Source organism: Cercospora beticola, chromosome 2 (assembly GCF_033473495.1).
Source record: "Cercospora beticola chromosome 2, complete sequence".
Classification (NCBI taxonomy): domain Eukaryota; kingdom Fungi; phylum Ascomycota; class Dothideomycetes; order Mycosphaerellales; family Mycosphaerellaceae; genus Cercospora; species Cercospora beticola.
The window spans coordinates 514,381-541,500 of record NC_088936.1 but is presented as its reverse complement, the minus strand read 5'-3'; the positions used below and the strand labels follow the sequence as shown (position 1 = coordinate 541,500).

Sequence of the window (27,120 nt, the reverse complement as noted above, 5' to 3'; positions counted from 1 at the left end):
CTGAGCAGAAGCGTGGCGTCAATGAGCTTTGTCAGTGGTGAGGTTGAGAGGGAGCACCCCGCCGCCGGGAGTTCCCGCGATGACTCTCCATGCGATGTGATGACACCAACGCCGTCCGTTCCTCCTTGTCCATTCAGTCCTCCCTCTGGGTTGGCTCCAGCGACACCACCGCCACCGCTACCACTGCTATCGCCTATCTGATTCCCGCCCCTCGCTAGGCATCCGACAACGAGCTGCACCCCGCCCGCAGCCGACTACGAAACTCCCTTGTTCCTGCTCCGTCCGACGCCTTCAGTGGCAGTCGGAGACTATGTCGAATCCGCCCTCGATCAAAGCAGGACAGTCCAGCAGCAAAAGCCAATCGCTTGCTACCCAAAACCAGATCAGTCCCGCGCTTTCGTCAACACAGCAATTCTTCCAGGACTCTCCGGCCGGAAGAAAGGGTGGCGCGTTTGCTTCGCGATCGTCCCCAGCCGCTCCTCGAAACCAGCAATCTGCAAAGCCCAAGCACGGAAAGAGCAAGAAGTTTCGGTCGTTGGATGAGGATGCAGATGCTGAGGAGTTCAGCATGCAGAATCCACACGGCCGACGCGGCCAACAGAGCATCACGCACTTGATGCAGTTCGCTTTGCCACCGCGACCAAACACGCACGATCGATATCACAGACATAGTTACAACGGCCCGCGGCGTAACAATCGCCACAATGCGACGTGGGGCTTAGGAAGTGGTTATCATGCAGTAGATAAGGCGAGGTGAGCTCAGGGAGGCGTGAAGATGGCATACGGATCGGAGAAGTCAAGCTGACGGTGTGCAGATACATACATGCCAACTACCGCTTCATTGTCGATCCGAGAGGCGATTACCACGCTCAAGCCGAGGACGCTGACGTGCACCTGGACTGGAATAATGTCTTGCAGGTCATTGCTTCAAGTAAGACACAGAACGCGTCTTGCCCGATCTGCCTCGGCGAGCCTACTGCACCTCGAATGGCGAAGTGTGGGCACATATTCTGCATGCCGTGTTTGATCCGGTACATGCATTCTGAAGATGCCTCAAATCCTCCTCCGGAAAAGAAGGCGAAGTGGAAGAAGTGTCCAATCTGCTACGACAGCATCTATATCTCCGAGACCCGGCCTGTGAGGTGGTTTGATGGGCAAGAGAACGACCCTCCGCGTGAAGGAGGAGACATGGTACTGCGGCTGGTGAAGAGAAGACCTGGTCAGACTTTGGCAATGCCTCGCGAAAGCGGCGAAGTTATCGCAAAGGGAGACGATATTCCTTGGTACTTCGCGACCGAAGTAATGGACTACGCGAGAGTGATGAAGGGTAGTGAAGATTACATGCTGCAGCAATTCGATGAAGCCATTGCCGCAGTACAGCAGCTGGAAAAAGAGGATGAACTGATGTTCGGAGAGGATACGCAATGGACGGGCAGAGCTGTACGGGCTCTCCGGGAGGCAAAGGAGAAGGTGCGAGGAATCGGGAACCCTCCTGCTCAGCCACGGAAACCAGATCCGGCTGAGGAGGCAGCGCCAAGTCGCCCACCGATCCAGTTCAATGCGAGCGATGACGGAGTGCCAGATATGTATCTGCAGAAACACGCCGAAGCACAACCTCCGATTCCAGCAGAAGGTGCCAGCTCAAGCCTCGAGCAGGTGCTCGAAGACAGGCCCTACGTACCCCGAACTCTTACTGAGATGCGCCAGCGGCAAACGGAGAAACCACAACCGAACGAGTACCTCTTCTACCATGGTCTGCAGCACTTCTACCTCTCGCCTCTCGACATCAGGATCTTGAAGACAGCCTTTGGGTCCTATCACTCGTTCCCATCAAGCATACTCCCACGAGTTGAGCGCGTTTCTAGTGGACATGTGGTCGATGATGACTTGCGGAAACGCGTCAAATATCTCGGACACTTGCCATATGGCTGCGAGGTCGGCTTCCTGGAATGCGACTGGCGAGATGTCGTCAGTGCTTCCGTGCTTGAGGAGTTCCGTCCGATGCTTGAGAGGCGCAGAAAGCGAAATGATGAAAAGGAGACCCGAGAAGAGAAAGAACGCATTCGGATCGAGAAGGCGCAGGAGCGTGAGCTCGCGCACATTCGACAGCAAAGACGATCAAGCATCACGAGAAATGACGAATTCTTTGCGCCTGCTTTGCCGCCAAATCTATCGGGCGAGATCGATATCCCTACCGGCTCAAGTCCCAGAGCGGATCGTCCAGGCTTTGGTAGCTTAGCCTCGCCTGGCACTTCTCCTAGTATGCCTCGGACGGTGTGGGGCACTGCGGCGTTGCCTGCATCGGGTGATGCAGCGAATCTGCCCACAGACAATCAGTTCTCGCAACAGGAAGACGGCTGGTTGCAAGGTTGGGAGAGAGACTTGCTCGACCATGATGCTCAGCAAGCACTTGCCGCGAGCATGGATGGACTCAACGTGCAAGTCAAACCTGCTGGTGGCAAGAAGGGAAAGAAGAAGAACAAGATCACTCTGATGAGTACTGGTGGTGCTCGTCGTGGAGCATGAGCTCAGTAATGTTCTGAGCTGATGGGCAACATTCATTTTGTAGCGGAAGCCAGCGCCGACGCTCGTATGCTCCAAACCTTTCGGCAGGACAGGGCCGAAGTTATGTATATGCGTAGGTTCAAATCTGCTTAGACGCTGCATAGGCTTTGCAATCAGATTAGGTAGCTCCATATCGACCATGTTCTTGTTCATAGCCGACTCCCATTCTGCGTCGCGAGAGCTTGGTGAAAAGCCGGTAATGATCTCGACCAAGCAACTACCAAAGCATCACCTCACCTTGCGAGCCCGTGCAAGTGCGCAGAAACACAAGAAAGGCAACACATTAGATTTCGTTGTCTTGACGAGGACTTCGACCACTGCGGTACACTTCGGAGCGCGTCTACCATTGAAGATGACCATTCTCGGAACCGCCGCCCTAGAGGCACAACTTATTATATACAATTTTGGCTTTCGACTACTCGACCATGGCCGTCACCGACTCATCAATAATTCTTCTGCCTATTGCGATCACAATTATCGTTAGCGTGAGCTCTGAAAAATCACTGCGAACGACCACATCAAGACAAGAAAGGGACGACCGGTGAAACTTACATATCCCTCTTCACCTCAGGCACTTCCATATCCGGCACAATCACATGCGCATTGCCATCCTGTCCCGACACAGGCGGCGGGATAAATTCTTTTCTTCCGGCTTTATGCACCCGGCCATTGATGCAGATGACGTTCAATTTATCGTGATCTTGGAGGATCGTGATATCTTCTAGGGGATTTCCATCGACGAGGATGCAATCGGCATAGTAGCCCGGCTTGATCTGGCCCAGTTCGTGGCCGCGCATGAAGAGTGCGGCTACGCCTCGTGTGGCAGCGAGGATGGCTTCGTGGGGAGTGAACTTCAGGAGGTCAACGAAGTGGGCGAGATCGCGGGCGTAGGTGCCGTGGGGAGTCCATGCTTGGTTGAAAAGTTAGCATCTCAATGACGCTGGTGAATGAGTGTCGAGATGCGTGATGGAGAAGGCTTACCGAAACCATAGTCACCGCCTGGCAAGACGACAATTCCCCGACGATGCATCTCACGCAGACCAGCTACGGCGACATCGAGCTCTTTTCGGTAGCCGACTTGTTCGGCTTTGGTATGTGGATATCCGAACGCTTCGGCTTCGTATAGCGTTGCCCAGAGCCAATTGATCCCTGGTGCGACAATATGCTTTGTTTTGGATTTTTCGAGCATTTCCATGCCTTCGTCGTCAATGTATGAGGCATGATAGATCTGGTGGCGGGAGTCAGTTTTGGCAGGAGGAAGGGGCTCAAAGTATCACATACCACGTCTACGCCGTGCTTGACGCACATCTTCAACGAGTCGCGAGCTCGTGCGTGAGCACAAAGTCTTTTGCCGAGACGGTGGCCCTCTTCTACGCATGCGGCGGTTTCTTCATCGGTGAAGTAGCAGTCTTGAGCCGAGCGGATTTCTGTGATCTATTATAGCAGCGACCTCGTTGTCAGTAAGATTACCCGAGCGAACATGTCAGGTCGAAAGAAAAGTCTATACGCAGGCGCACTGGAAGGGAAGAAAGAGGTACAAACATCGAAGAACCTACCTCCTCCCCAGACATACTCAACTTGATATTATCGGCCCCAATTTCTTCTGCATGCCTCTTCACCGTCTCCTTCATCTCCTCCGGGCCGTCAGCGAATGCGGTAATACCTCCCACCAACTCCCCTCCTCGCCTGGCAATCTCCTTTGCATTGGCCAGATACCTCGGACCCGAGATGTCTCCCGCATTGATCGCATCGCGAATCACAACATCTAGTCGATCTTTGGCTGAAGCCGCCCCGAAGCACATTGTATAGCCTGAGTCGAGGAAGCATTGTGCACTACGCATGGTCAAGAGTGTATGTTCTTCTACGCCGAGATCACCGAGTCGATCAAGATCTCCGCCGTTCCACGTGAAATGTGTATGAGCGTCTCCAAGGCCCGACATAAGTGTTCGTCCCCGGCCATGAAAGTGGCGGACCTTGGGAGATGATTTGAGGTTGTCGATGTCAGGGACTTGGCCAACGTGGGTGATCTTCTCGCCTATATCAAGGATACTGTCAGTGGCTGTCCTTTAGAGAGGCAACAAGTTGCCATGCGATTCAATGAATACCTTCGATCAGGACATCTCCTCGATATGGCTCTGCTCCGGACGAATCGAGGATGTTACTATTGCGGACATTTCGTCAGCGACTTCATTCGATGCTGTACGTGATATCCCTACTGGCTAGCATCTTACACGTCTGTGAACAGTATCTTGCTATCGGGATGCGTCCCAAACATTTCATATTGCTTCGGTTGGAGCGAAGGGTCAAATTTGATCTGATCAATCGCTTCCAGATTACGAGGTCGTCCTTTGTACACTGGCTCTTGGTCTGTCATGTCGTTCTTTTTCTCCGATGACCAGGCTGGCCATGAGTTGGGAGGCTCTTCCACTCGTGCTGGAGCCATAATTCTTGATGATTCTCTTCGGAGTTAGGTTTTGATGGATTTTGATTTGGATGCTAATCAGTCTGATCGACCTTGTGTAATGATAAGTGTGACGATGAAAGCACGTCCATGTTGAAGCCTTGTCTCACTTGTATAATGCCTATGGTACCTGGCGGACCTGCTTGCCACGTAAAGCGGGGTCAAGGTTACGGTTCGTGGAGTGACACTTGGGAAGGAGCGTGGCGATCGCGGAGAAGGCGGAGAAGGCTTCGAATATGGATCCTACAGCACAGGCATCCACCAAACCTCAGACCACCAATTTCTGGGGACAGCCGTTGGATGCTCCCTCTCCGCATTAGCCACCGTGGTATTTGAAAGATCTGGCCGTAATTATTGACCTTCCATCGGATGTGGCGCGGACATAGATTTCGCGCACGACAAGGATTCGAGCTCGCATAGTCGCAGCCTTACACAGCAATTCGTCAAGATGGGCTGGATCAGATTGAAAACCTCTTCTGGTGCAGATCGACCCGCACAGGGCGGTACTCACCTTTGCGATGCCAAAATCAAGGAGGAGTCCACCGAACAAATCGAGATCGTCAACATTCATGGTGATCCAGCTAAGCTCTCGCCGGCTCAAATATATCCTTTGCAGCCAAAATCCATCCGCGAGGCTTCCTTGCCCTTCATCCCCGCTTCAGTTGTCCTTGCTCAAAAGACCGCCAACAGAGATCAACAGCGCACCTGGATCGTTGTCGATAATATCGTATACGACTGTACAGAATTCGTGCACGAGCATCCTGGCGGGAATGATGTGATTGAGAGTTTCCGAGGCGAGGATTGCTCATGGCAATTCTGGCGATTTCATAATAGGGAGCACCTGAAGGAGTTCGGAGAATCTTTGAGGGTGGGAAGGACGAAGGGAGTGACGAATCGATTCCAAGAGCCCAAACAGTTTATTGGGTCAAGTATGATTGGCTCTGCGGACGAGTGGTAGCCAATACTGTACTGTGGTAAGATGTAGATGTGCTTCATGACCGCGCACATCCATTGTCTGCACGGTGTACAATGTGGTTGACTCTGACACTATAGTGCTATAGCCATCTGATCCGACATCGTGCTACTACGGCCTTGCTGCGCTTCTCTCACTTAATCTCATGCAGAGGCACTGTACACTATCTCAATAATATCTCCTTCAATCTTGCTTGTACATTGGAAATGTTGGTAAATTGATCGGAGTCAAGCCTCCCGCGAACAGCCCGGCGCACCCAGCCCAATCTACAAGTAATGGATGTGTTAGCCAGTAAGGCCTGAATGTGACAAATTGATGATGATCGATCACTTACAAGCCAGAAATGCAACCACAAAACCAATGGAGTTCGCCGCTGTGAGAATGCCGCCATCGTTCATCATGTATCCAACGCCGAGCAACAACAGCTCAATGTCCAGAAGGGCGAGCGTCGCGAACAACACCCAAGAGCTTCGCATTGCGGCAACGGTGTAGATAGCTGTCAGAATGAACCATGCCCATGCGTACATTGCTAGAGCTTCATAGAACTCTGCACGTATCTGACCAGTCGCTTGGTCGGTGTACGAAGCGAGGATACCAGTACCTGGAATGTAGACCATTGCATAGCTGAAATTGAAAGCGGCGTAGGAGGGGAAGACTGTGGCGCCGAAGGTATTGCCTGCCACGAACTCCTGTGACAAGAAACGCGTATAAGCTCAAGTGCTCGACTGGAGTGAGAGTAGCCATCATAGATCGTTTTCGGGAGAAGGTGTCTTACCATGATTCCAGCAATGAATTGACAGACTCCTCCGAAGAACATAAGAACTCCGATCATGACATTGGGAGTCTGGATTGCTCGTGCATGCACACCGTATATGGAGATGAGAAATAGACCAGTCGCGAAGGAAAGTAGTCCCAATGGCGCTGGATTGGCGAAGCTGCGATGGACAACAGGCAAGGATGGTTGATCACGATCATCGATGTGACCGCCTGCTGTGCGCAGTCTTTCCAACTTGTCGGGCGCTGTTTCACTGTACATCGCCTCTGTCTTGGATGCGTGGTCATATGTGTTCGAAGACATCGTCAGGGGTCAATCGTGACGGAGACCTGAGGGGTCGTGGAAGAGCAATTCTGATGTGCACGCTGCAGAGAGTTGTGACGACCTCAATAATTGACACTGGACTTGCGATGAGGGCATGTCTATTGACCTCGTTTATCATCGACTGCGATCCCAGCATTGGCTTTCCACCAGCCTCCTTGCTGGACCAAAGGACGGGCGCCATTGCGCGGAGATGGCTGACATATCTCGGAAATGATGAACACGAGAGCAATTATGCTTCGTGGTTGACGAAATAGTGTTGGTTTACCCTGGGTTCACTGGTTTGGCTGGCGTAGCCCACGTGGACAGCCTCATGGAACGAGCGACTCGATCTCCGCTATTTCTCCGCGCAGGGCTGCAAGTCCGCTTTCTGTCCCGCTCGTTCCTGAGGGGAAACGCAGGGAACCGCGATATGGCGGGCCCACATGAGCAATGGCGCTAGTGGAAGAGCTATCACCGCAGCTCTATTGCGTTGCAACAATTTTTCTGTTTCCATTAAACAGAAGAGATTGCCACACATCACAAGCTGGATCAAGTGAAGCATCGAATCCATCAAGTAATACCCAGTCCTTGCATTGGAAAATGTCGTCCAAGCAATACCAGTTCTGCGCCTACGTCGATCCAGCTCTCGGAGTCGAGCGTATCGGAAGCTTGGACGGAGATCAGATCCAGCCTCTGGCTTACCCTTCGGGCACACCACTCTCGAACCTTTATGAAGTAATCAGCCTGGACGAGTCGACCATAATTCCATTTTCAGAGCCACTGTCCCGCAACACAGTCCGGCTCCTTGCTCCCATCAATGGCCGAGACATTCTGTGCGTAGGCAAGAACTACGCAGAACATGCAATCGAGTTCAACAAGTCCGGGTTCGACAGCTCGGACAAAGCGGACCAACCCACCCATCCAGTCATCTTCACCAAGCGTTTCACATCCATCATTGCAGACGGTGAAGAAATCTTGCCTCATCCAGATTTCACACAGAGCGCAGATTTCGAGGGCGAACTTGGCGTGATAATCGGCAGGCCTGGATTCCAGATCTCGGAACAGGATGCCATGAAACATGTCTGGGGCTACACTATCGTCAATGATATGACAGCCCGAGAAAGGCAACGAGACCATAAGCAATTCTATATCGGGAAGTCTCCAGACACTTATTGCCCAATGGTAGGTTGACGCAACTCGATGGGGTCCACTACTGGCTCCGCTAATGTGAAAGTGTTGTAGGGTCCGGTGGCCATTCCTGCGAATCGCTTCACGGGTGCACTCCGTGTACAGACCAGAGTCAATGGTGACCTGCGGCAAAATGCGACGACTGATAATCTGATCTTCAGTAGGTGTCGCCGACAGAGACGGGGCCGCAATTCAGGACAAAAACGCTATTAGAGCCCGCGGACCAATGACGAGATGGTAAAGCGCTTGTCTGAGATGGTGGCTAACGTCTGTGTCTCTCAGGCATTCCTTATCTCATCAAGACGATGTCTGAAGGACAAACCCTGATGCCAGGAGACGTCTTGGCCACAGGCACAGTGAGTCTTGCGGACGTCCAAACAAAATCCAGACCATTGCTGATACTTGAGAACACAGCCCGCTGGCGTTGGCATCGGTCGAACCCCACCGGTATACGTGAGTGAAACCCCACAGTGCTGCAACGGACGTTCCAGCGGCTTCCAGGCGTAAGCTAACCATTTGTGTCTCAACTGCAGCTCAACCCCGGAGATGAAGTTGCAGTCTCAATCGAAGGGTTGGGCACCCTCACTAATAGAATCGCCTCGAAGTCTGCCGCCAACCCAACTCTGCAGCGTGTGCAACAGAACCAACTCAAGGCGCTGCCAGTAGCGAACGCCGGAAAGAGCTTGAATGCGAAAGTAGGGCTAACGGACATTGGAGGAAAGCCTCTGAATGTTCTACGCCGTGGTGCAGAAAACGGTCCACCAGCTGTCTTCGTCCATGGCCTTGGCGGTACGGCGGATTACTGTAAGCACAACGATCAGCGTGTTCGAATTTGGTAAGATCTAAGCTGACTTTTGACCTTTTCTGACCAGGGACACCTCTCATTCAAGCCGCCGGCCTAGACAAAAGCCATGCACTGCACCTGTTCGACTTCGAAGGCCACGGCCAATCGCCCACATCGCCGCTATCGACCATCACCATAGCCTCACTCGCAACCGATCTGAAAAACGTCTTCCAGAATGCTGGGATTGCCCCCGGCTCCGATGCCACGCTTTTCGCACACTCAATGGGCTGCATCGTGGCGATAAGATTCGTCTTGGACAACCCACAGCTGGTCAAGAAACTCATCCTCGTCGGGCCTCCGCCGATCCCGCTTCCAGAAGCCGCAAGCAAGAATAACAAAGCGCGTGCTACGCTCGTGCGGCAGAAGACAATGGCTGGCGTCGTGGACGCTGTTGTCGGAGCTGGAACTTCCGCCAAGACACAATCAGAGAATGGTCTTGCAATAAGCGCCGTGCGCATGTCGCTTCTGGCACAAGATCCTGAGGGATATGCGAAAGCGTGCGATGCGCTGGCTGGTGCTACAGAGTCTCTGGATCTATCTGCGATTTCCGCTGACACGCTGATTGTAACGGGTTCAGAGGATAAGGTCAGCCCTCCGGCACTTTGCCAGGGCTACAGCGAGAAGCTGAAGAACAGCAAGGGTGTCGTTGTCTTACAGAATGTTGGCCATTGGCATGTTTTCGAAGATGTCCAAGGTGTTGCCAATAGTCTCAAAGCATTCTCGTAGAGTAGCATGTCCCGCACTATTGGGCAGACACATCTCGGGGAAGACCACCAGGGCACCCGTCCCTGCACCGTGCAATCGGCATCTTAGTGCGTGTGCTGTAGGTCTCTTCGAGTCAAGGGCTTTCCAAGAGCTGTTATCATGCGTCTCCACACTCCCACTTACTTCCACATGCCATTTGTACTGCAGGCTTGCCAACGCTTGCTCGTGGTACCTGTAACGCTTCGACGCAGCATCGCAATCGGTGAGCTGCCCGTACTTCGTCTGAGATACGGCCGGCATTCGTCGGATAGGCCGTCTTCATTCTTGCAACAAGCATTTAGTAGGCACTTGCTCTGAGAAATTGGATCAGAACGAGGCTTCAACCTGGTGTCGGACATCCGCCGCATGTTCCAGTCTCACGGACTAACAGGGTCATTGCCAGTATTGGAATGACGTATCCAATTGTTGCCGTTCATCGTTCATTATTGCTCACGTTGAACCATTGCTCCAGTGGAAATACTGCCGGGCTAACCCATTGCTGTGGCTGAATCTCGGCCAGGAGCTCATTCCAGTCTAATATGTTTTCATCATTCACGACTGGTGGATCGTGATTGAGCAGGTTTTGCACCTCGGCCACACCAGAATCCTCACGAGCGTTGTTTTCAAATTCCGATGAAGCGGTATGCCTCTGTGCATCGCTCGTGCCGCTGCCCTGGTGGAGATTTAGACTCCCTTGCAGTCTCCGGTTGGGTTCTGAGCCATGATCAATCATTTGACCTGCAGTCTCGAATTGAGCTACGAGCATCTGCAGCAAAGGCGCAGCTTTGGCACAGAATGGACTCAGATGACCCATGCCAGCGAATCGAGCGTGGCAGTCTCGCAATGCTGGGCCGATCGCATATTTGCGATTCTGATGCAAGCCTTTTTGGCACATCATGACCAGCACCACCGTAGCATGGAAGGCGTGAAAACTGCCCAGTCCATGATTGTACCATTGGTAAGGTTGCAGTTCCGGGACGTTCTGCACATAAGCATGAACATGCAAAATGCTCATTGCAGCGTCCAAGCAACGGACGCTTGACCATCGCAGGACATCTTCATCGTTCGCAGCGTCGCTCGTTCTGAGGATAATTTGCTGATGCAACAATAATGTGAGATGATGAGCGTAAGATCGCAGAATGTTTACGTGTGCTCTGTGGTGGGGCGCTAATTGTTGCTCAGTGCGGGCAATAGCGAAGAACTGTGTGTCCCATGATCGTTGTTCTCGTTGAATGGCGCCATCGAGGCGACGTATTTGCGCAAGATGACCGCAACTCTTGCATAGAACATGTTCGCAAATATCAGTGCAGATATCGTACAGTCGGAACTTTTTCAGAAGATAAGTCATTTGCGTCGGGCCGCCAGTGGTCGAAAGGCTTTCCAGGGCATCGTCGGACGTGTCCGTATGCAGATTATCATCGTCAATGTCCGCAGGTGCACGGCAGTTGGATGGGAAGTAGGCGTGAGCTATCCCGGGGTGGCCCATGGCTGTATTCTGATGTGTGTAGAGCATCTTGAGCGCGGCCCAGCATCGCCTTCGTTCTTCGCATTGTACAGCACCGAGGCTCAAGCGACTTGGGTCGACGTGACAGCCAATCGAGAGCGCCAGATGGTGAGTGAGGCCAAGGAGGTTCCAGCTCTGGCCGTGGCTATGATTGATGCTATATATCAGCAGAATCAACGACTGAAGAGTCGTGACATTGTGTCTCCATAGATAGTGGTCAGCCTCGAGACATCTCATTGCCAAAGTTCGATATCGCGATGACAACTCTTCTACCTTGTCAAGCGGATGCTGCTTGTGACTGAGGTCAAGAAGTGGACTATCGGCCGAGAGCGCATTGACGGCCGCGCCGAGTATGGCGTAGAGGAGTGCAAGCCAGGACAGTGTGATATGGTGAGGAGTTTGCTCGAATTCTTCATATTGACGCCGGAAAGTGGGGTCGTGTACTGGCAAACACGTCAGTCGACAGATGGCTGAGGCATGTGCGTCGTTCTGGAGCCGTCATTGAGCAAGCCAGAAGTCACAAGCTATGGACCTATCTGGCTGCGGAGCGACTGAAAAGAACTGTCGTATTGTACTTACGAACATGAAAAAGAGACGCATATGATTGAAAATAAATCTGTACCAATTCCGCACAGTGCAGACGGGATGGCAATGCGCTGACCAGCTCTTCCATAGACGTTGTATTGATCGAGTGAATCGGGAAGTGGGCAATGCTTCCACTAACACCCGCAGACACGTCGATCGATGCGAGTCGTGACGACTGCCATTGCGGCGAGCCTGCAATGAAACGAACGTAGCCTTTCTCGTCAACGTGAAGAGTGCCGTCTAAATCCCGGTTCGATCGTGCAAGCCCTCGATCATCGAAGCTTGAAGGCGGAGATACTGGTTCAACGATCTGGTTGGTATCGTTCGACCAGGGAGGAGCAGAGCTGTGCGTGTTTTGTTGCCTTAGCATAGCTTCTAGTCTGCTAACGCGTTCAGCCAAGTCTGCGGAATGATTGTTCGATGCCGTGTTTGTAGGACCCGTCGACGAAGAGGCAGGCGACAGCTCCGCATCCTGAGGTCGTGGTGCGGAGACGGGTTGATTTACCCAAACGCAGCTGACGCCCCTCCGTACGCCTTAACACAATAATGAAGTTGTAAGCGAGTGTTCCAACTCATCCATGGAGCATCGCTGGCTGTCATGGAACCAATGACTTATCAAAGCTGACACGACTAGCGAACCACATTTCAGCGGCGCATGCACTACGTACATGTCGAGCATGGCTGCCTATCTCGAGAACAGCGGATTTTTCGTGTCCGACATGGCTCGCAGGATATTGGTTGCCGTCTCTTGGGCATTGCATCAGGCATCCGTTTCGCGCCTTGTGATAGAGAGGGTAATCAGCAGCGGAGATGGTGCCTGGGTCCGGAGATATATTTTGTCTTTCGATGCGTGGCCCGCTGTAGGCAGTACCGGCAGACGACGGCGATGAGGGTGAGGAATGGGGTAAGGCGCAGAGACAGTGCGGAGTTGTAGAAGAAGTCCGCTCCTACTCCGCCTGGACGGAGATGGAGTCGTTAGCGTGCCTCGGGCCGCCATCACGTGAAGTGAAGACAAGGGTCCAACATACCGTTCGGAGTTGGGAGGAAGTTCATCGATATCGACAACCTCACCCGACAAATGACTTCTCGAGGCCGATCCTACCATGGCCGCTGATACAACTTCCTCTTATCTCTCCCCGGAACTTCACGCGCCTGACTTCTCACCCACAGCCTACGCCAATACCCTTGTCCTAGCCACCAACAATGCCTCCGATACGCCGCTTGACCTGTCCACTCCACTCTCTCGCGTGCTGTTCGATGTCCAAGAAGTAGACACGCACATCGACACTCTTACTACACAATCTGCTCTGCCAATTGTTCAGCACACCGGGCAACAACATGACGCAGCCAAGCGGGTACTCGAAACTGTTGAAGAGCAAGTTGAAGGTCTGAAGGAAAGCTATGCCAGGTTGCAGAGAGAAGTCGTGGAGCGATATGAGGCAGCCGAAGAAGTTCGCCTTGCAAGCGAAAGGATGTTGAAGACGTTGAGGCTGGGCCGCGGCGTGCAGAGAGTGGTAAATCTTGGAAGACAATTACAAAGCTCGATGGATGAGGTGGAGAGAGCAGGAGGTGGGTATCGATCTATGGTGCCTGCCGCACGATTAGTGTTGGAGATGCGAGAGTGCTTCCAAGGCCCGGACGGCGTTATGCTGGCAAAAGTAGGCGTTGCAGCATCTGTGAGGCAAGACATCGGCAGCAGTCTCGAACGTACACTACTGGAAAAGTGCAGGAGTGTGGTGAGAGAATTCTCCATGAGCAGTCTCGGTGGCCCATCTCTTGGCGAGAAGACTTTCGCACAGGCGAAGGAGACGAAACGCAGATCAGAGGCAAGCATGCAAACTCTGTACCTGCTGTCTCCGGTGAAGCCAGGCACAAAGGTGAGCGTGGAGGACTTCGAACCAAGCTTGTTAACGCAGGCGCTTAAAGGCTATCTGGACACGGCCTTGACCTCAAGCCTGGCGGCGCTTAGCAGAGCATTAGCCACTCTGCCCATGCTAGACCGGACCCTGGTCGAAGTCTCCGCAAGATGTCAGAATGTCATTGCTCTCGAAGCATTGCTGGAAACCGTCAAGCCTCCCACTGCACATCCTGGTCTCCGGTATACGGAGAATACTGGCAACTTGCTCGAGCCTCTATTGCGACATTTGGAAACCACCTCTCTGCCTTCGTATTTCTGGCGCAGCATGGCCTCGCAACTTACCTCACGCGTTCAAGACATCTTGTCGCGCGGCGGGGTGAGCGCGAGAACTTTGCGATCAAACAGAAATCATGTTCGAGATGCAGTACGTGAATGCGTTGATCGTGGCTATCGAGGCAAATTCGCAGCTAGGAACCAGGCCGAGAAGGGAAACTGGGAGAGAGAAGCAGCTGTGATGGTCGGCAGCATAATAGGACCTCTAGGCCGATGAAGCAGGCGACACTTTCGCGTGAGCTCGGAGCCTTTCCTCTCTGTGTCCATGAGCAGCATCTGGCTTTACTCTGCCAGCTTGCATTGTAAAGGCATGTGCCACCAGCGATCTCGGGACTTCCAATGGAATTGCTTTCCAGGCCCACTTCTCTGCCATACGCTCCTGGAAGATATGTTGCCCGTACAGCTACCTTTGAGACTTCTGCCATCGGTTGAACAAGTCCGGTGCACCAGCCGTTCCGAATGACAGCAGATCTTGTTGGAAGGGGGCTTCCGTTGTCTCATATCTCATCCAGCTCCATGCCGCTCTCCCAAGCTGAGGAACAGAGAAATATTCACCTCTTCGGAAGGAGAGCTGGTGTCTCGTGATGGCTCCTACCACTTGTTCTCGGCCCCCGAATGGCCCCTTACAACATGCTCTTGGTCGTTCCGCCCCTCGAAAGCTAGAGAACATCCATGTTCTTAAAAAATGGGTGCTTTCTGGCCGTACTTTCGAGCCGTCAGGCTTGGTAGTACCGACCACAAGCAGCTCAGTCAGTAGAGAGGTAATGACGGTGATTCATGATTTGAACAGCCTGCAAGAGATGAGCCACGGAGGAAAGTCACCTCGTTTCCGAGACGACAGGGCTCGCATCAGTCACCTCTCGACGACGCTTCGGTATTCACGCCTTGCACCCGAGTCACCTGCTGCCACTCTCCCACATTGATCATACACAGCGGCTGCCCGACGTCCCGCTTCCGACATAACGTGTTAAAATCTGACGCAACTACTAATGCGACTCATGGCGATGAGGTGCATTTCCTGCAAGTTGAAGTTGTCATCCGCACGAGCGTTTCGCGTCATGCACAGCCTTCATCTGCCACGAAAGACTGTAGAACAATTTCTTACTCCCAAGGAAATATCTGTGCTTTTGCATTGATACAGCCACTTTACCCGCAGTACGACTGATGTTTGACTTCATCATCGCACTGACTTGGTACAACATGATTCGAAACGATCCAAGTAATATAGTATCGGCGACTTGATTTCTACGAGTTGTCAGCGATGACGAATCGACAGAATGCCAACGTGCGAGACACGTTTTCTCCGGACGTCAACCCCAACGATCAAAGTCAAGATCTCTCGCACGATCTACCACCACGTACTCACGCAGCACCGAGCGATCGGTCCCGTGCAATCGCGGTGCGGTTCTGCCAGCGAACTTGTTTGAGGTTTGACGCCACTTGAGTCATACATGCAGCCGCCAACATTGTGTTTCACAGATTGAAGAATTGCGAAACGACAACACATGTCAAAAGATGTCAAAGCGTGTATGTCAGTCATCAGCGCATGAGTAAATTCGATTTCACTGCAATTCTTGCAGCCTGCGAGTCGCAGCATGATTAGCGATCGGTGTGCAGCGCAATGAGTAAACATTAGTTGACTTTCATGCAAGATACAACATTGAAAAGTGGGTGGATGGCGGGCTCGAGTTGAGATATTCTCATCAATATACTTCATCGAAGTGAAGCGCATAATCCACAAGAGGTCTTCGCAGCGAAAGCGAGATCACGCGCGTTGTCCCCCGTCCCGAACTCTCATTCCGAAAAAGAAAGTCTTCGTTCCGAGACAACATCCATCGGTTCCTGCAGAAAAGAGCAGAGTCCACTGTCTGTTTTCATCACGGAACCAAAAGTAGCGCGTGCCCTACATCTCTCAAAGGTCACGAATGTTTGACTGTACAGTAAAATCGGAAAATTCGGCAATCGGATGTTCAGAAGAACCATCAGAAGAGCAGAGAATAAAAAGACTTTTAGCTATTTTCCCATCCCCTGTCACGACTTGTCCCAATTCTAACAACGGTGCCAGCTACTAAACTGTACGAGCAGGCCTGGTTATAGTAACTGCCAAATATGGTTCATTCGGCAAATTTTGTTAGTGACAGCTTTCCAGAAGGTGTCAGGAGTGTTGAATGGCAAGTAGGGTTCATCGAGGGAAGGGCAGCGAGAGCGCTTGATTTTTGAAACGTGAATCCCCGATTTGGCCAGCTTCGCGATGATGATTGTTCGTGTCAAGTCGCTCGAAGCAGGTTTTGCACGTGTGTTTGGGAGGACAGGGTTTATCGTGGTTAGGGCCACACGCAGGACAGCTTTGTGAAGAATGAGGCTAGAACGTGTCTGGTCTGGAGCATTTCTGCGATGACAAGATGGGTATAGTAAGGGTTCTTTGCTGCAAGCTTGTACAATGTATGTACCGAGTTGAAACACATGATGTGCGCGCGGGTTGTTGCATGTAGCGCAAAAGGAGGAGAACCTGCGACTGGACGACACATGGGTCCATCCATCCGTACAAAGTGACAACGATGATTAATCAACTATTTTAGCTGCCGTCGGTGTGATGAGTTTCAGTTACGGCCGGATACGGCGACATGATTTGACTGATTAGAAAGTAGCAACAGTAGCGGGCAGACTACTGAGACTGAGACCTTTTCGAACGAAATCGAGCCCCGCATCACCTGAGGTTCGAACAAGTGCCAAATCCTAGCCCTTTTGTCACAAACAAAAAGACGGGACGGACATTAGTGTGCATTTGCTCGAGTTGTCATCGTCAAGAATTGTCCATGCGAGACGCGAGACGAATATTTGCTCATCAGGGCGTCGGGCACAAGTGGTCGCCGAAACACGCAACAGACGGTGAACGAATTATGCCGCGCGGACGAATAGTTGTGCATCGCCGATTCCAAGGTCGCAGTTTTTGCTCGCTCCGTCCGTGTGAGTGCCAAGTCATGTTGCGGTATAATGCCAACAAATGCAATCCGCGTCACAGTGACAGTGGTATGTCTCGGCGTGGAGTAGGTCGAGACCCAATCTCTTCGAAGACGTAGGCGGTGTCATTTGTACTGCCTCCCTTGGCATATTTGATACTTGGCCTTGGGAGAAAGGCCTTGGCGCCTCAGCCAACATAACGTGAAGGTGAGGTTCTTGGCGTCAAGAACAATGTTACTGTTGGACTGGAGCCTTATTCGTCAACTGCCGTGCTCCGATCCCTTCGAGTCTGGGCTACTGAGCATTTTTTGACCTTGGCGCAAATCAGGCCACTACAGCACTACAAGGTGCCGCCCTTTTCAGTTTTGCGAAGACCAGGTTGATGCACGCTCAGTGCCCTAGTAAACTTCAGCGGCGCCAACGAGCTGGTTTGGCTTTGCGTATGGAGCATTGTAGTTCTCCAATTAATCTGCAACGATTCAACGTTGGCGCCGTTGAGTGTACTAGTGCCCGTGCCTGGAAGAGTCGTGGTCAATCGCCTGCTCGTGGTCGTGAAGTTCATTTTAAGATCTGACAATTCCCAGGTAACGCCCTGGTGAGGCAGCTATTTGTCCTCGTGCGGTCTGGGACTGGTGCACAGGCGGTGGAAGATCTCCACGACCAGGCTGGCACAATCAGCCAACCAGGATGGCAGGTGAAGGCCGGTCGTTTGGCACGCGATGGCAGATGCCGACGGGGAGTGATCCTGGATTACAGCGCCAAGGATGTTGAGACAAGCGTGGAGTGATCGAGGTGATCGTGGCGGTGGTGAAGAGAGCAGGAAAGTGCAGGGTAGGGCAGGCTGGTGGTGTCGACAAGCATCGCGCGGAGCACCCGCTGGCTTATTTTTTCGTTCACATGGGTACAAGTCGTCATCCGAGCAGTATTTCCGAGCCGAGGCCAGCTTTCGGACGCCGAGTGTCTGGTACGCTTGGTGCAAAGAAAGGAGAACGAATGCTGCCAATGTATCACCAAGGGGTGATCAAATTTCTCGACGTTTGCGGCACAGCTGTCTTGGAGATATCCCAATCGATTCAAGGGGCTGATTGACTGAGCAGGACGTCCAAGAATAAACTGATCACACGCCGGCGGTCATATGTTTGATGACTGATAGTGTCCCTGATCACACGTGGTCGGCACATAGCGAAGACCTGAACGTAGATCCTTCGCACATGCGATTTCTTGGTCCCTGAATTGCAAAGAGTACAGCGACCATTTTGGAGCATATCGCGAACGCGACCATCTCGCTGAAAGTCCGAGCAGGAGACCAGCAGATTGACATCGGTACTGTTCGTATTGATCGTATCCGAGGCGCTCCCTGCATCTGACTGATGAGTGCTGTGGAGTCGGAGTTCCATTTCAATGCTAAATCCGGCGTTAATTGAGTTGAAGTTGGAGCAGATAGTGGTATAGTAATCAGTATAGCATGATTGCTTCCATGGTGGTCGTGCAGAATACTGAGGCTAGAAGCGGCATTTCTCGCGCCAAGACTTGTCTGCTCTAGTGAGTGCTCTGAAGTTGAGGTCGCCGTTCTTTTCGGATCAAGCGCTCTTCCTACGCCGTTCGCGACTTTCATCCCTTTTTCGAATGGACGCAGCGACACGGGCACGGAGCGTCGCTGCTCTCACCTCGCCGACGGCGATAGCTCCGCCATTTGCAACAGATGGTGACTTACTATTACGCTTGAACCGGCGTCATATGCACACCGCTCTCCGCTTTCAGAAGTCCAGCGACATACAGTGTAGGGCCAAGTCACTGATTCCATGTCTCTTTGGCAAGCTTCGCTGATGCTTCGCGATGATCGTGTCTTTCCCAGCAATTGGTAAGACAAGACCATGCAGCTAAGTTATGCATGCACAACTTGCAGTTATGAAAACTGCACAGCCATTCGCCAAGCCTTTGTCTCACTGCGTATTGCTACGCGTTGCTATGGCCTGGCGGCAAAGGAGCTAGAAGATGGTCCGTCTGGTAGGCGGCGCAGCAAGTATGATGCGAACAGAGTTGCCTCGCTCATACGAGCCTTCTTTGGCAAGTTTTGATTTGGAATCTCCTCCCAGAATGTTTCTGTATGCTTGTCGCTGACGCGAAGTCGTCATATGGACCTTGTGCACGCAGATAAATAAGCATGTGCTTGCCAGGCTCTGGAGTGCGTGGTCTCAAAGCCATCGCAGAACCCCATATCTAGGCGCATAATGGTTCACGACCAATGTCTGTGGAGAAAGCCCCCGCCGGAACAATTATCCAAGGCTGCGGTAAGCCATGCAGGCTTCGTGTAACGTCGCTAGCTCTTGGTAGCGGGGGACAATCGTGCCTGAAGATGACTGTGACTTTCCTTCATGAAGTCCAAAAACTTCAAATGTTCTCAACAGCTTCACATGAGGTTTCCCAAGGTTGCGCAGCCTATGGTGGCATTCCTTGTGCATTGGCCTAGCTGCGGCATGGCACCACAAAGCCCTCCGCAATGTTTCTGGCCTACGCGCAGCATGGTTCACTAGACGTCTCAGACGTGTCCCTTCCGCAGCAGCTGAATCAATCAGTGGGTGGGTCAGAGTCCTAGCCCAATTGCAATATAAACAATCTCAGACTGTAGAATTGTATTGGCCGTCATGAAGGATGCCTGGTGGTCCTGGTCTAGAATCAGAACTGGTGGTTGAACCGGCATGACAAAGGGCTGCGGGTGCTGACTGAGCTCGATCCACGGTGTGCGAAGTGGAGCTTCACGACTGCGGACTGTCGCAGCTTGACGAATCACATTGCGGTTTTGCTCTTTCTCTCTGCACTGATCAGCACCGCTCGATAGTGGCCTCATGTGCGCCGCGCACACCGCGGCCGATGCGTGCGTATCGTCCGCATGAAGTCGTGGCAGTGCGAGAACAAAGTGTATTGTCCTCGTCGCGGTGACGATATGGAATTGCCCGGTTCGTTCGGGGGATTTTAGTTTGTGTTGCTGCAGTGTCGGTGGCTCGGCGAGCCAACATCTGTAGGGCGAAGTACTGTAAGTCGCACGTAGTCGCTGCTATGGCCAATGGAAGGCATGCTGCCCAGGATAGGGCGGGAGACGGGTTTCCAAGAACGTCCTTCGACCAGGGAGCAGTACTCCAGAACACGGTGCCAGGGTACTCGGGGATTCCGAACGACGGCCCTGGGCTGCGGTGATCAGGTAATGATTCAGAGTTGGGAGTCAAGGCGCGTGATGAGGGAGCACGGCAGCATGTAGTGGCCGAGGGCGTGGTAGGGCAGAGCCTCATACACGTTGCGGCCGCTGGTGCTGCGATCGGGCGAACAGAAAACAGGCCAGGAAATGAAGTGCACCGGGGGCCTGCCGTCCTGGACGCAGAGTACGAGTTTAGCACACCACTCGCGTGCGTCGAAGCATGGCAAGTTCCGACGCGCAACAGCGACGGCGGTCCTCCGATTTCCTGGTCGACCGCGCGACTGGGTCGTTTGTGATTGTGCTCGTAGTCGCAGCGACAAGACGAGAGGAGGTGTGATTGTGCCTAGCCTGCGAGGGAGATGATGGCACGGCAGGGAGTCATGGCGGGCAGTCTTGGGCAGGATCTGCGCCTCCGCACGCAACGTCAGCAACTCGCCCTGCGAAGGCTCTATACCGACTGCGCTTCTGGGCATTCGAGGCATCTACCGCAGCGGTCTGGGCGCGGTGACGATGGGGAGGGCAGTTTCGAAAACGGCAGTGAGAGGACAGCAGACTGGACGGCGTCAGATCGGAAGCCGCTGCTGCGACTTGGCCGATATGGACGATATCGCGCGTAGGGCGCGGGCGGGCGATATCGATTCGTCCGATTCACAAAACTCACGCAGCGCCCAACTCCCGAGCTCCGTCGTCTCGGCTCGTGTTGCTTCTGCTCCTTGACATCACCCTCTCTGCGACTTGTCAGCAGTGACCGATCAGTCATAGCGCCATCCCAGCGTCCTGTTCAGAAACAGAGTTCACTTGGTCCCATGCCACCAAGTAGGCCTTTCCACGCCGCATTAGTGTGCCGCGCTACTGTCCAAGAGCCGCGCCAGATCCTGGCTCCCTCGCCGCTATGAGGTCGACGCACCGACGGGTCAAACGCTGAGAGCTTCCGTTGCGCAGAGGGATCTCTTGCACAATTGTCTAGCCTTGGGTGCCAGGATGGCCCTTCGCTGTATTACCAACATGGGTCTGAGCTTGGACTCCGCCATGCGCCTGCCCAGCGACACACCTTCTACGCCGAGCTGCTATATCATCGACCACTTCCTCCTGCCACGCTCGCAGCTTCTGCTAGTCCTTCATATTAGACTACTCCCCTTGCAATACTCTATCACGATCGCATCTGTCAGCACAAATGCAATAGGCTGACTGTCACACACGTCGATCAATCATCTGCTCGACCAAGATATCTCAAAGAACCATAGCACATCGCCCACCATGTCGCATCGCGGGCAGCTTTCCTGCCTGAATTCACAACCAGTGGCCTATCATTCACACAGCATGACACCTTCCTCACACTCCCCAGTCAACAAGATGACCCCATCACGGACGGCCTCGCAAGACTCGACAGCAGATGGGATCAGGAAGCGGGTGTGCAAAGCTTGCGATCGTTGTCGATTGAAGAAGAGCAAGTGCGATGGTTCCAACCCATGCACTCGCTGCAAGACCGACAATGCCATTTGCGTATTCGGGTAAGCCCATTGCGATGCGAATCTGTCCTTTCTACCATTCTAACGACTTCTCAGCGAGCGGAAAAAGTCCCACGACAAGGTCTACCCCAAGGGCTACGTTGAGATGTTGGAACAACAGCAAGGACAGCTCGTGAGCGGTCTTGTGGAATTGTACGAGAGGCTTGTGAAAGCCGACGCCTGGACTGGACCTCAGGTCGAGGAACACGATGGCAAGCCCTACACACACCACATTCTGGCCGCACTGGACTTGCTCGAAACGAGAGATGGGACAGCAGTTGAATTCGAGGAGGACACTGAAAAGTTGCAAGCGAAGTTGATCGCTGGAGGTGCTGGCATGGCGGGGCATCCTCGTCGGTCATCAATCAGCTCAGACTCCGAACACAGCCAACACAGCCACGCCAGGTCGCAATCACACGGCACACCTCAGCTATCACAGCCCGCACCGATCTTCAAGGAGGAGTTCAAGTTTGGAGTGAACAGTGAGCCCTCATCGCCTCCGGCCCCAAGCCCGGTACATCGCAGCCAGAGACATTCCTTCCAACAGCCAGCACACCCCTCACCTCTCCAACAAAGCTCGCCGGCCGGAGAAGATCCAACCATGTTCCAACCGGAATGGCAAAATTACCCTCCTGCCAACGACAACAAATATGCCACACAGCAGATGATGCGCAACGACTTCTCAATGCAAGCGCCGAGCATGCACCAGCAAATGAGCATGTCTGGCCTGCCTACCTCCTTCCAACAATGGGACGCGCCACAAGACTTCACCTTCGACATGATGCAGGACCCCATGCAAAACTGCTTCGATCCTTCCATGAATGCAGTCCAAAATAACAGATACACTGGGCCTGATATGACAGGGATGTACCACCAGGACAACATGGACCTCGACTTCGGTAATTTCGTCTCAGTACAAACATGAGAGGGAGGGCATTTCTACTTTGAGGATACGAATACGAATCCACACGAAAACAAACATTTCTGCAGCACCAGACAGGATTTGGAGCTTCCTCGTTAGGGCAGCACGAATAAGTTTCACGAAACCGAGCTTCCCAGGCGCAGGCCGAATTCGCGCATGAGGCTTTATCTGGGACGAGGAGGGGGGATAGCTGTTGCACTGCCAGCACAGCTTGCTAGAAGTATAATGGGACGAGGAAAGGTCAGCATCAGAGGAGGTTCTTTGATTTCTTATTTGCTCTTGCGTTCAAGCGAAAAACTTGATACCCATCGTTTATTTGTGGGTTTGCGTGTGGGAAGATCATAGAATTGGGAGGCAGCTTTATGTATAGAGCCATGGTACATACGATCGCTTTGGGGCCAGGCCGGAGAGAACTACCTAATACACTGCAACAATTGGAGATTCATCTCCTCTTACTACTTGATGCTTTACGACTCGTCGTCACGTTCTTCACATGTGCTGTAGGTTTCGGTAGTCGTGACTCGGAGCCAGAGTTCAAAACTGCTCGGCTTGGCAACAGTGCGCTGCGCCTGGCTTCGTTGCACTACTGTCGCACGACTGGACCAAGATGTTGCTCGCCGGCGCAAATGCCACCGCGGCCGCGGCTGCCGTGGTGTTGGTGATGCCTGCCATGTTGACTTCGATCGCAATTGCAACTTCAAATCCGGGCAGTGACCTTCCGTATTGCAAATTGGCTCCTCGCTGAATTCGCCAAAATTGTCAACTGGAACGGTCTCTGCACCTGGTCAGTGGTGAGGTCAAGATTGCGTGACGAAGGCCGTGTTGGTGAGATATATCGAGCAGTGATCAACAATAGCAGCCGGGCGGTGTTGGGGAACAAGCTTGCAAAGTCTGCTGGCATCCCGTGCATTCTGCGTTACGCACGCACCTACGCACAATGACCGCGTCAAATTCTCCGCTTAGACATCACTGCGCACACTCGATCACACTGGAGATGCATCTCGCGAACCAGACTTCTTGCGACAAGGACACATTGTCTTGAGGCCAAGAAGCTGTCCAATTGAAGCCGCAATACAGGCTAAAGACAGCTGTCGTGGAGAATTCACGCCCACTCTTGATCGGCTCCACCAGAGCTTGTGGATGAATGAGATGTGGTAGAAGAGAGCAGACAACCTCACGATTGTCCACTTTCCTGCCCTCGGTAGGTCTTGCGACTATTGAATCAATACCACTCACTGCACAACACCAGAACAGAACAGCCGCTCAAGATGGCCGCATCTCGATCTTCAGATGCATTTAAGTTCCTGTCTCAAGGCGGCCTTATCCAGGAATTCAATGTCGGCGGCCGCAACATCGTGCTTGGCTTCGAGTCGCCAGAGCCATACAAACACCGATCTAGCCAATTCTTCGGCGAGAACATTGGGCGAGTCGCAAACCGCATCTCGGGCGCAAAGTTCAGCTTGAATGGCAAGAGCTATGATGTGGCTGCAAATGACGGCGTGAATGCTCTACATGGTGGCCAAGAAGGTTGGGGCAAAAAGACCTTCGATGGGCCTCACAACGTATCACGCAATGGCCGTGATGCGTTGGAGTGGAAGTACGTGAGCAAAGACGGCGAAGAGGGGTACCCAGGCACAGTCGAGCTTCGCATGTGGTATTACCCCACTGTTGAGAAGGATGATGGCAAGGAAAAGACCAGCCTTGAAATTGAGTATGAGGTCGAATTGATTGGCGACGAGGTCGAAGAGACTGTTGTCAGTTTGACTAATCACAGGTACTGTATCATACCTCGCTTGCAAACGAATCCTTAATGCTGACACAACGTCTAGCTACTTCAACATATCAGATGGACCCACATACGAAGGCACGCGGGTAGTGACTCAAACCAACCTGCACCTCCCTGTCGACGCAGGCTCCATTCCCACAGGCGCCATCGAACCATACCCAGAGTTCGAAGCCAACAAGGAATTCATCTTGGGCGCCTCAAAGCCCGACCCAGATCACTGCTTCATCATGAATCCTGATCCTTCGAGCATACCACTTGATACGCGCAAGGAACCAATGAAGAAGCTCATCGAGCTCAGCCACCCCAACACCAAGATCCACTTTGAAGCACTCAGCACCGAGCCCGCGTTCCAATTCTACGCAGGCAGCAAAATTCAAGCTCCTCCTGCGAAGGAAGGCCTCCCGCCTCGTGGGCCTAGAAGTGGTCTCTGCATCGAAGCGAGCAGATATGTCAACGCCATCAATCAGGAGGAGTGGCGCCAGCAAGTCGTTTTAAAGAAGGGTCAGCTCTGGGGCAGCCGAACGATCTACAGAGCATGGGTAGAGTAAGATTTTCGTTTCTTCTCATCACCAGGTGCATACTGCATTGCATATACGCCCTGCAAACAAGACTCTTCTGCTTTTCGCCACTGCGCGTGCTGCATGTGGTATGCGAACGCGAGCGCACCTTCACCACTTTTCTACGATGTATGTCTTGTCGTGCAATCTCTCGTGGGCTTGCACAAATGCGCATAACCGAGTCATGAGAGAAAAACGTGTCTGTAGAATGGCGCAAATGGCTTGTTGGGCGCAAAAGAGGCTTGCAGTGGTCGCCAGCCCAGCGCGGCAGCGGCAGCCACTGCACTGAAAATCGGATTTGATCCGAATCCCGCCCGACACGTCAGGGCTGAACACTCATCCTACAGCGCGAAGTACATTCACAATGCACAGGAATTTGACAGCGCAACACGGCAGGAGATGTCTGAATTAGGGCATACAATTGACATGAGGATCACAGGTACGAATACGCCTGGCTGATGCGATATTCGGGTTCGAATATTGTTATTACTTGGCGGGATATTATCACGACCGGTTCACAGAATCCTCTTGTCGGCGTGCCTCACAGTACACACAATGGAGTCGCCTTGTCCTCAGGCAGTCCCGACAAGATGGCACCTGACGATCCGGATGACTCCGACTAAACCTCCCCTCTCGTGCTTATGTGCTGATGATCAGCATCTCACCCAACCACGTGGGAAGCAAGCAAGCAACGGCAACGGCCCACACGACTGCATATGTGCATTGCACCGCGATGCGATGACGTTACACAGGTAAGGCTCCGCGCTTCGCGGCATGGGGAGCGAGAGTCTTGGAGGAGTCTTGCGAGTCGTCGTCAAGGATGGAGTCGAGCCTTCCTCAACAACAAGCACAGCGCATCTTCCACGCGTCCCGCGCAACGCGTTTTCGAACGTCCACGTCGTCATGGAATAATCATCACAATGAGTGTCGGCGCAAAGTCGGCTGTAGAGAGCCTCCAACACTTGGAGACGGGCTGGACTACTACTGATGAACTGTGCCACAAAAAGTCGGCCTTAGGAGGTACGGTCTGCACAAGGTCCGAGATGCCGGGTTTCGCGAGCGGTTATGCATGAACTACGCGGCCGCGCCCAGCGCGCCAAGCAGCTTGCATAGTAATCGTCCAGCGAGCAGAGCCTTTGAAGCGGGGCGTAGTCGGTGGCATGACCATCATGTCCCGACTTCATCATCGCAACGGCCGAAAATTCGTGCGAAGATGCGGGCAGGACACGACAAATCATTGATGAGAATTAGTCTTGCATTGCAATGACTGTTGTACTCTGTACCTGTCATCAGATGCCGCACTTGCTAATCAGGAACATTAGCATGCTGTTTCGAAACTCTCTCCTGTCATCAGACACGTGCGTTGTGCGGCAAAGTGTATACTGGTCTCGTGCCGAATTGCGACTACTGTATTCTCTCATGCCGGACATTGAGACTACTGTACCTGCTAACAATTAGATTCATCTGGAGAGAAAGTCGATTCATGCACGACTTTCCACTTCCACTGACGTATCTCGATGCGAGCCATTCGCTCCGCGGACAAGCTTTTGCAAAGCAACGCGACAACTGGCTACTGTGCCGCAATCGTGCATTTTGCGCACGCAACGGCGTAGCGTGTGCAGAAGAAAGCCGTCGGCCGAGCAGCCCTTGTTCGGAACGTTGCCGCAGTAGCAGTATGCTGCAGCTGTGTGCTGATTCGCTTGATGTCGTGTGGTTGCTCCCGAACAACATACCACAACGGCCAATAATCGCCGGCCTGCTTTGGGGCTTCGATCGCAATCGAAGGAATAGAATGCTAGATACCCACTGCGTTGCGTCGTCAATGATGTGTGGTGAAGACATGATCCTCTGCACGAAATACGCGGATCAGAGATACGGCAGACGAATATTTCGGTGCCGTGCAGACGGAAGTCAACGAAGGCTACTGAATCAGTAACCGCTCCCGTAACCATATGAGCGAGGTGACGCCATTCATCGTTCACGAATTGGAGAAAGAAGTTTTTTCTCCTCCCAACCTCCTTCTTCGATAGCTTATTAGAAATCACAGCATGGCGTTCCTG

General features: G+C 52.9%; 9 protein-coding genes across 9 annotated transcripts; 6 read left to right on the top strand and 3 right to left on the bottom strand.

The window, feature by feature from the left end:
• Positions 1-310: 310 nt before the first annotated feature.
• On the top strand, positions 311-2,526 carry RHO25_002365 (uncharacterized protein; the record flags this gene model as incomplete). Its single annotated transcript, XM_023594786.2, has 2 exons — positions 311-753; positions 816-2,526. 2 exons carry the CDS (start codon positions 311-313, stop codon positions 2,524-2,526), a joined length of 2,154 nt encoding a protein of 717 aa, XP_023459821.1.
• A 587-nt stretch (positions 2,527-3,113) lies between these two features.
• Positions 3,114-5,008, bottom strand: RHO25_002364 (uncharacterized protein; the record flags this gene model as incomplete). The annotated part of the gene is made up of 6 exons (XM_023594787.1): positions 3,114-3,475; positions 3,547-3,793; positions 3,847-3,999; positions 4,122-4,600; positions 4,671-4,726; positions 4,797-5,008. The coding sequence occupies 6 exons, from the start codon at positions 5,006-5,008 to the stop codon at positions 3,114-3,116; spliced, it is 1,509 nt and encodes a 502-aa protein (XP_023459820.1).
• A 466-nt stretch (positions 5,009-5,474) lies between these two features.
• RHO25_002363 (uncharacterized protein) lies at positions 5,475-5,984 on the top strand (the record flags this gene model as incomplete). The annotated part of the gene is made up of 1 exon (XM_065602235.1): positions 5,475-5,984. One exon carries the CDS (start codon positions 5,475-5,477, stop codon positions 5,982-5,984), a length of 510 nt encoding a protein of 169 aa, XP_065458307.1.
• Positions 5,985-6,182: 198 nt separating this feature from the next.
• RHO25_002362 (uncharacterized protein) lies at positions 6,183-7,077 on the bottom strand (the record flags this gene model as incomplete). The annotated part of the gene is made up of 3 exons (XM_023594788.1): positions 6,183-6,265; positions 6,334-6,688; positions 6,775-7,077. 3 exons carry the CDS (start codon positions 7,075-7,077, stop codon positions 6,183-6,185), a joined length of 741 nt encoding a protein of 246 aa, XP_023459823.1.
• A 600-nt stretch (positions 7,078-7,677) lies between these two features.
• Positions 7,678-9,835, top strand: RHO25_002361 (uncharacterized protein; the record flags this gene model as incomplete). Its single annotated transcript, XM_023594789.2, has 6 exons — positions 7,678-8,259; positions 8,320-8,425; positions 8,548-8,621; positions 8,680-8,718; positions 8,799-9,069; positions 9,138-9,835. The coding sequence occupies 6 exons, from the start codon at positions 7,678-7,680 to the stop codon at positions 9,833-9,835; spliced, it is 1,770 nt and encodes a 589-aa protein (XP_023459822.2).
• Positions 9,836-10,286: 451 nt separating this feature from the next.
• Positions 10,287-11,366, bottom strand: RHO25_002360 (uncharacterized protein; the record flags this gene model as incomplete). The annotated part of the gene is made up of 1 exon (XM_023594790.2): positions 10,287-11,366. One exon carries the CDS (start codon positions 11,364-11,366, stop codon positions 10,287-10,289), a length of 1,080 nt encoding a protein of 359 aa, XP_023458644.1.
• Positions 11,367-13,045: 1,679 nt separating this feature from the next.
• On the top strand, positions 13,046-14,350 carry RHO25_002359 (uncharacterized protein; the record flags this gene model as incomplete). The annotated part of the gene is made up of 1 exon (XM_023594791.2): positions 13,046-14,350. The coding sequence occupies one exon, from the start codon at positions 13,046-13,048 to the stop codon at positions 14,348-14,350; it is 1,305 nt and encodes a 434-aa protein (XP_023458645.1).
• Positions 14,351-21,544: 7,194 nt separating this feature from the next.
• RHO25_002358 (uncharacterized protein) lies at positions 21,545-22,720 on the top strand (the record flags this gene model as incomplete). Its single annotated transcript, XM_023594792.2, has 2 exons — positions 21,545-21,798; positions 21,853-22,720. The coding sequence occupies 2 exons, from the start codon at positions 21,545-21,547 to the stop codon at positions 22,718-22,720; spliced, it is 1,122 nt and encodes a 373-aa protein (XP_023458646.1).
• A 1,265-nt stretch (positions 22,721-23,985) lies between these two features.
• RHO25_002357 (uncharacterized protein) lies at positions 23,986-25,051 on the top strand (the record flags this gene model as incomplete). The annotated part of the gene is made up of 2 exons (XM_023594793.2): positions 23,986-24,491; positions 24,547-25,051. 2 exons carry the CDS (start codon positions 23,986-23,988, stop codon positions 25,049-25,051), a joined length of 1,011 nt encoding a protein of 336 aa, XP_023458647.1.
• Positions 25,052-27,120: the final 2,069 nt, after the last annotated feature.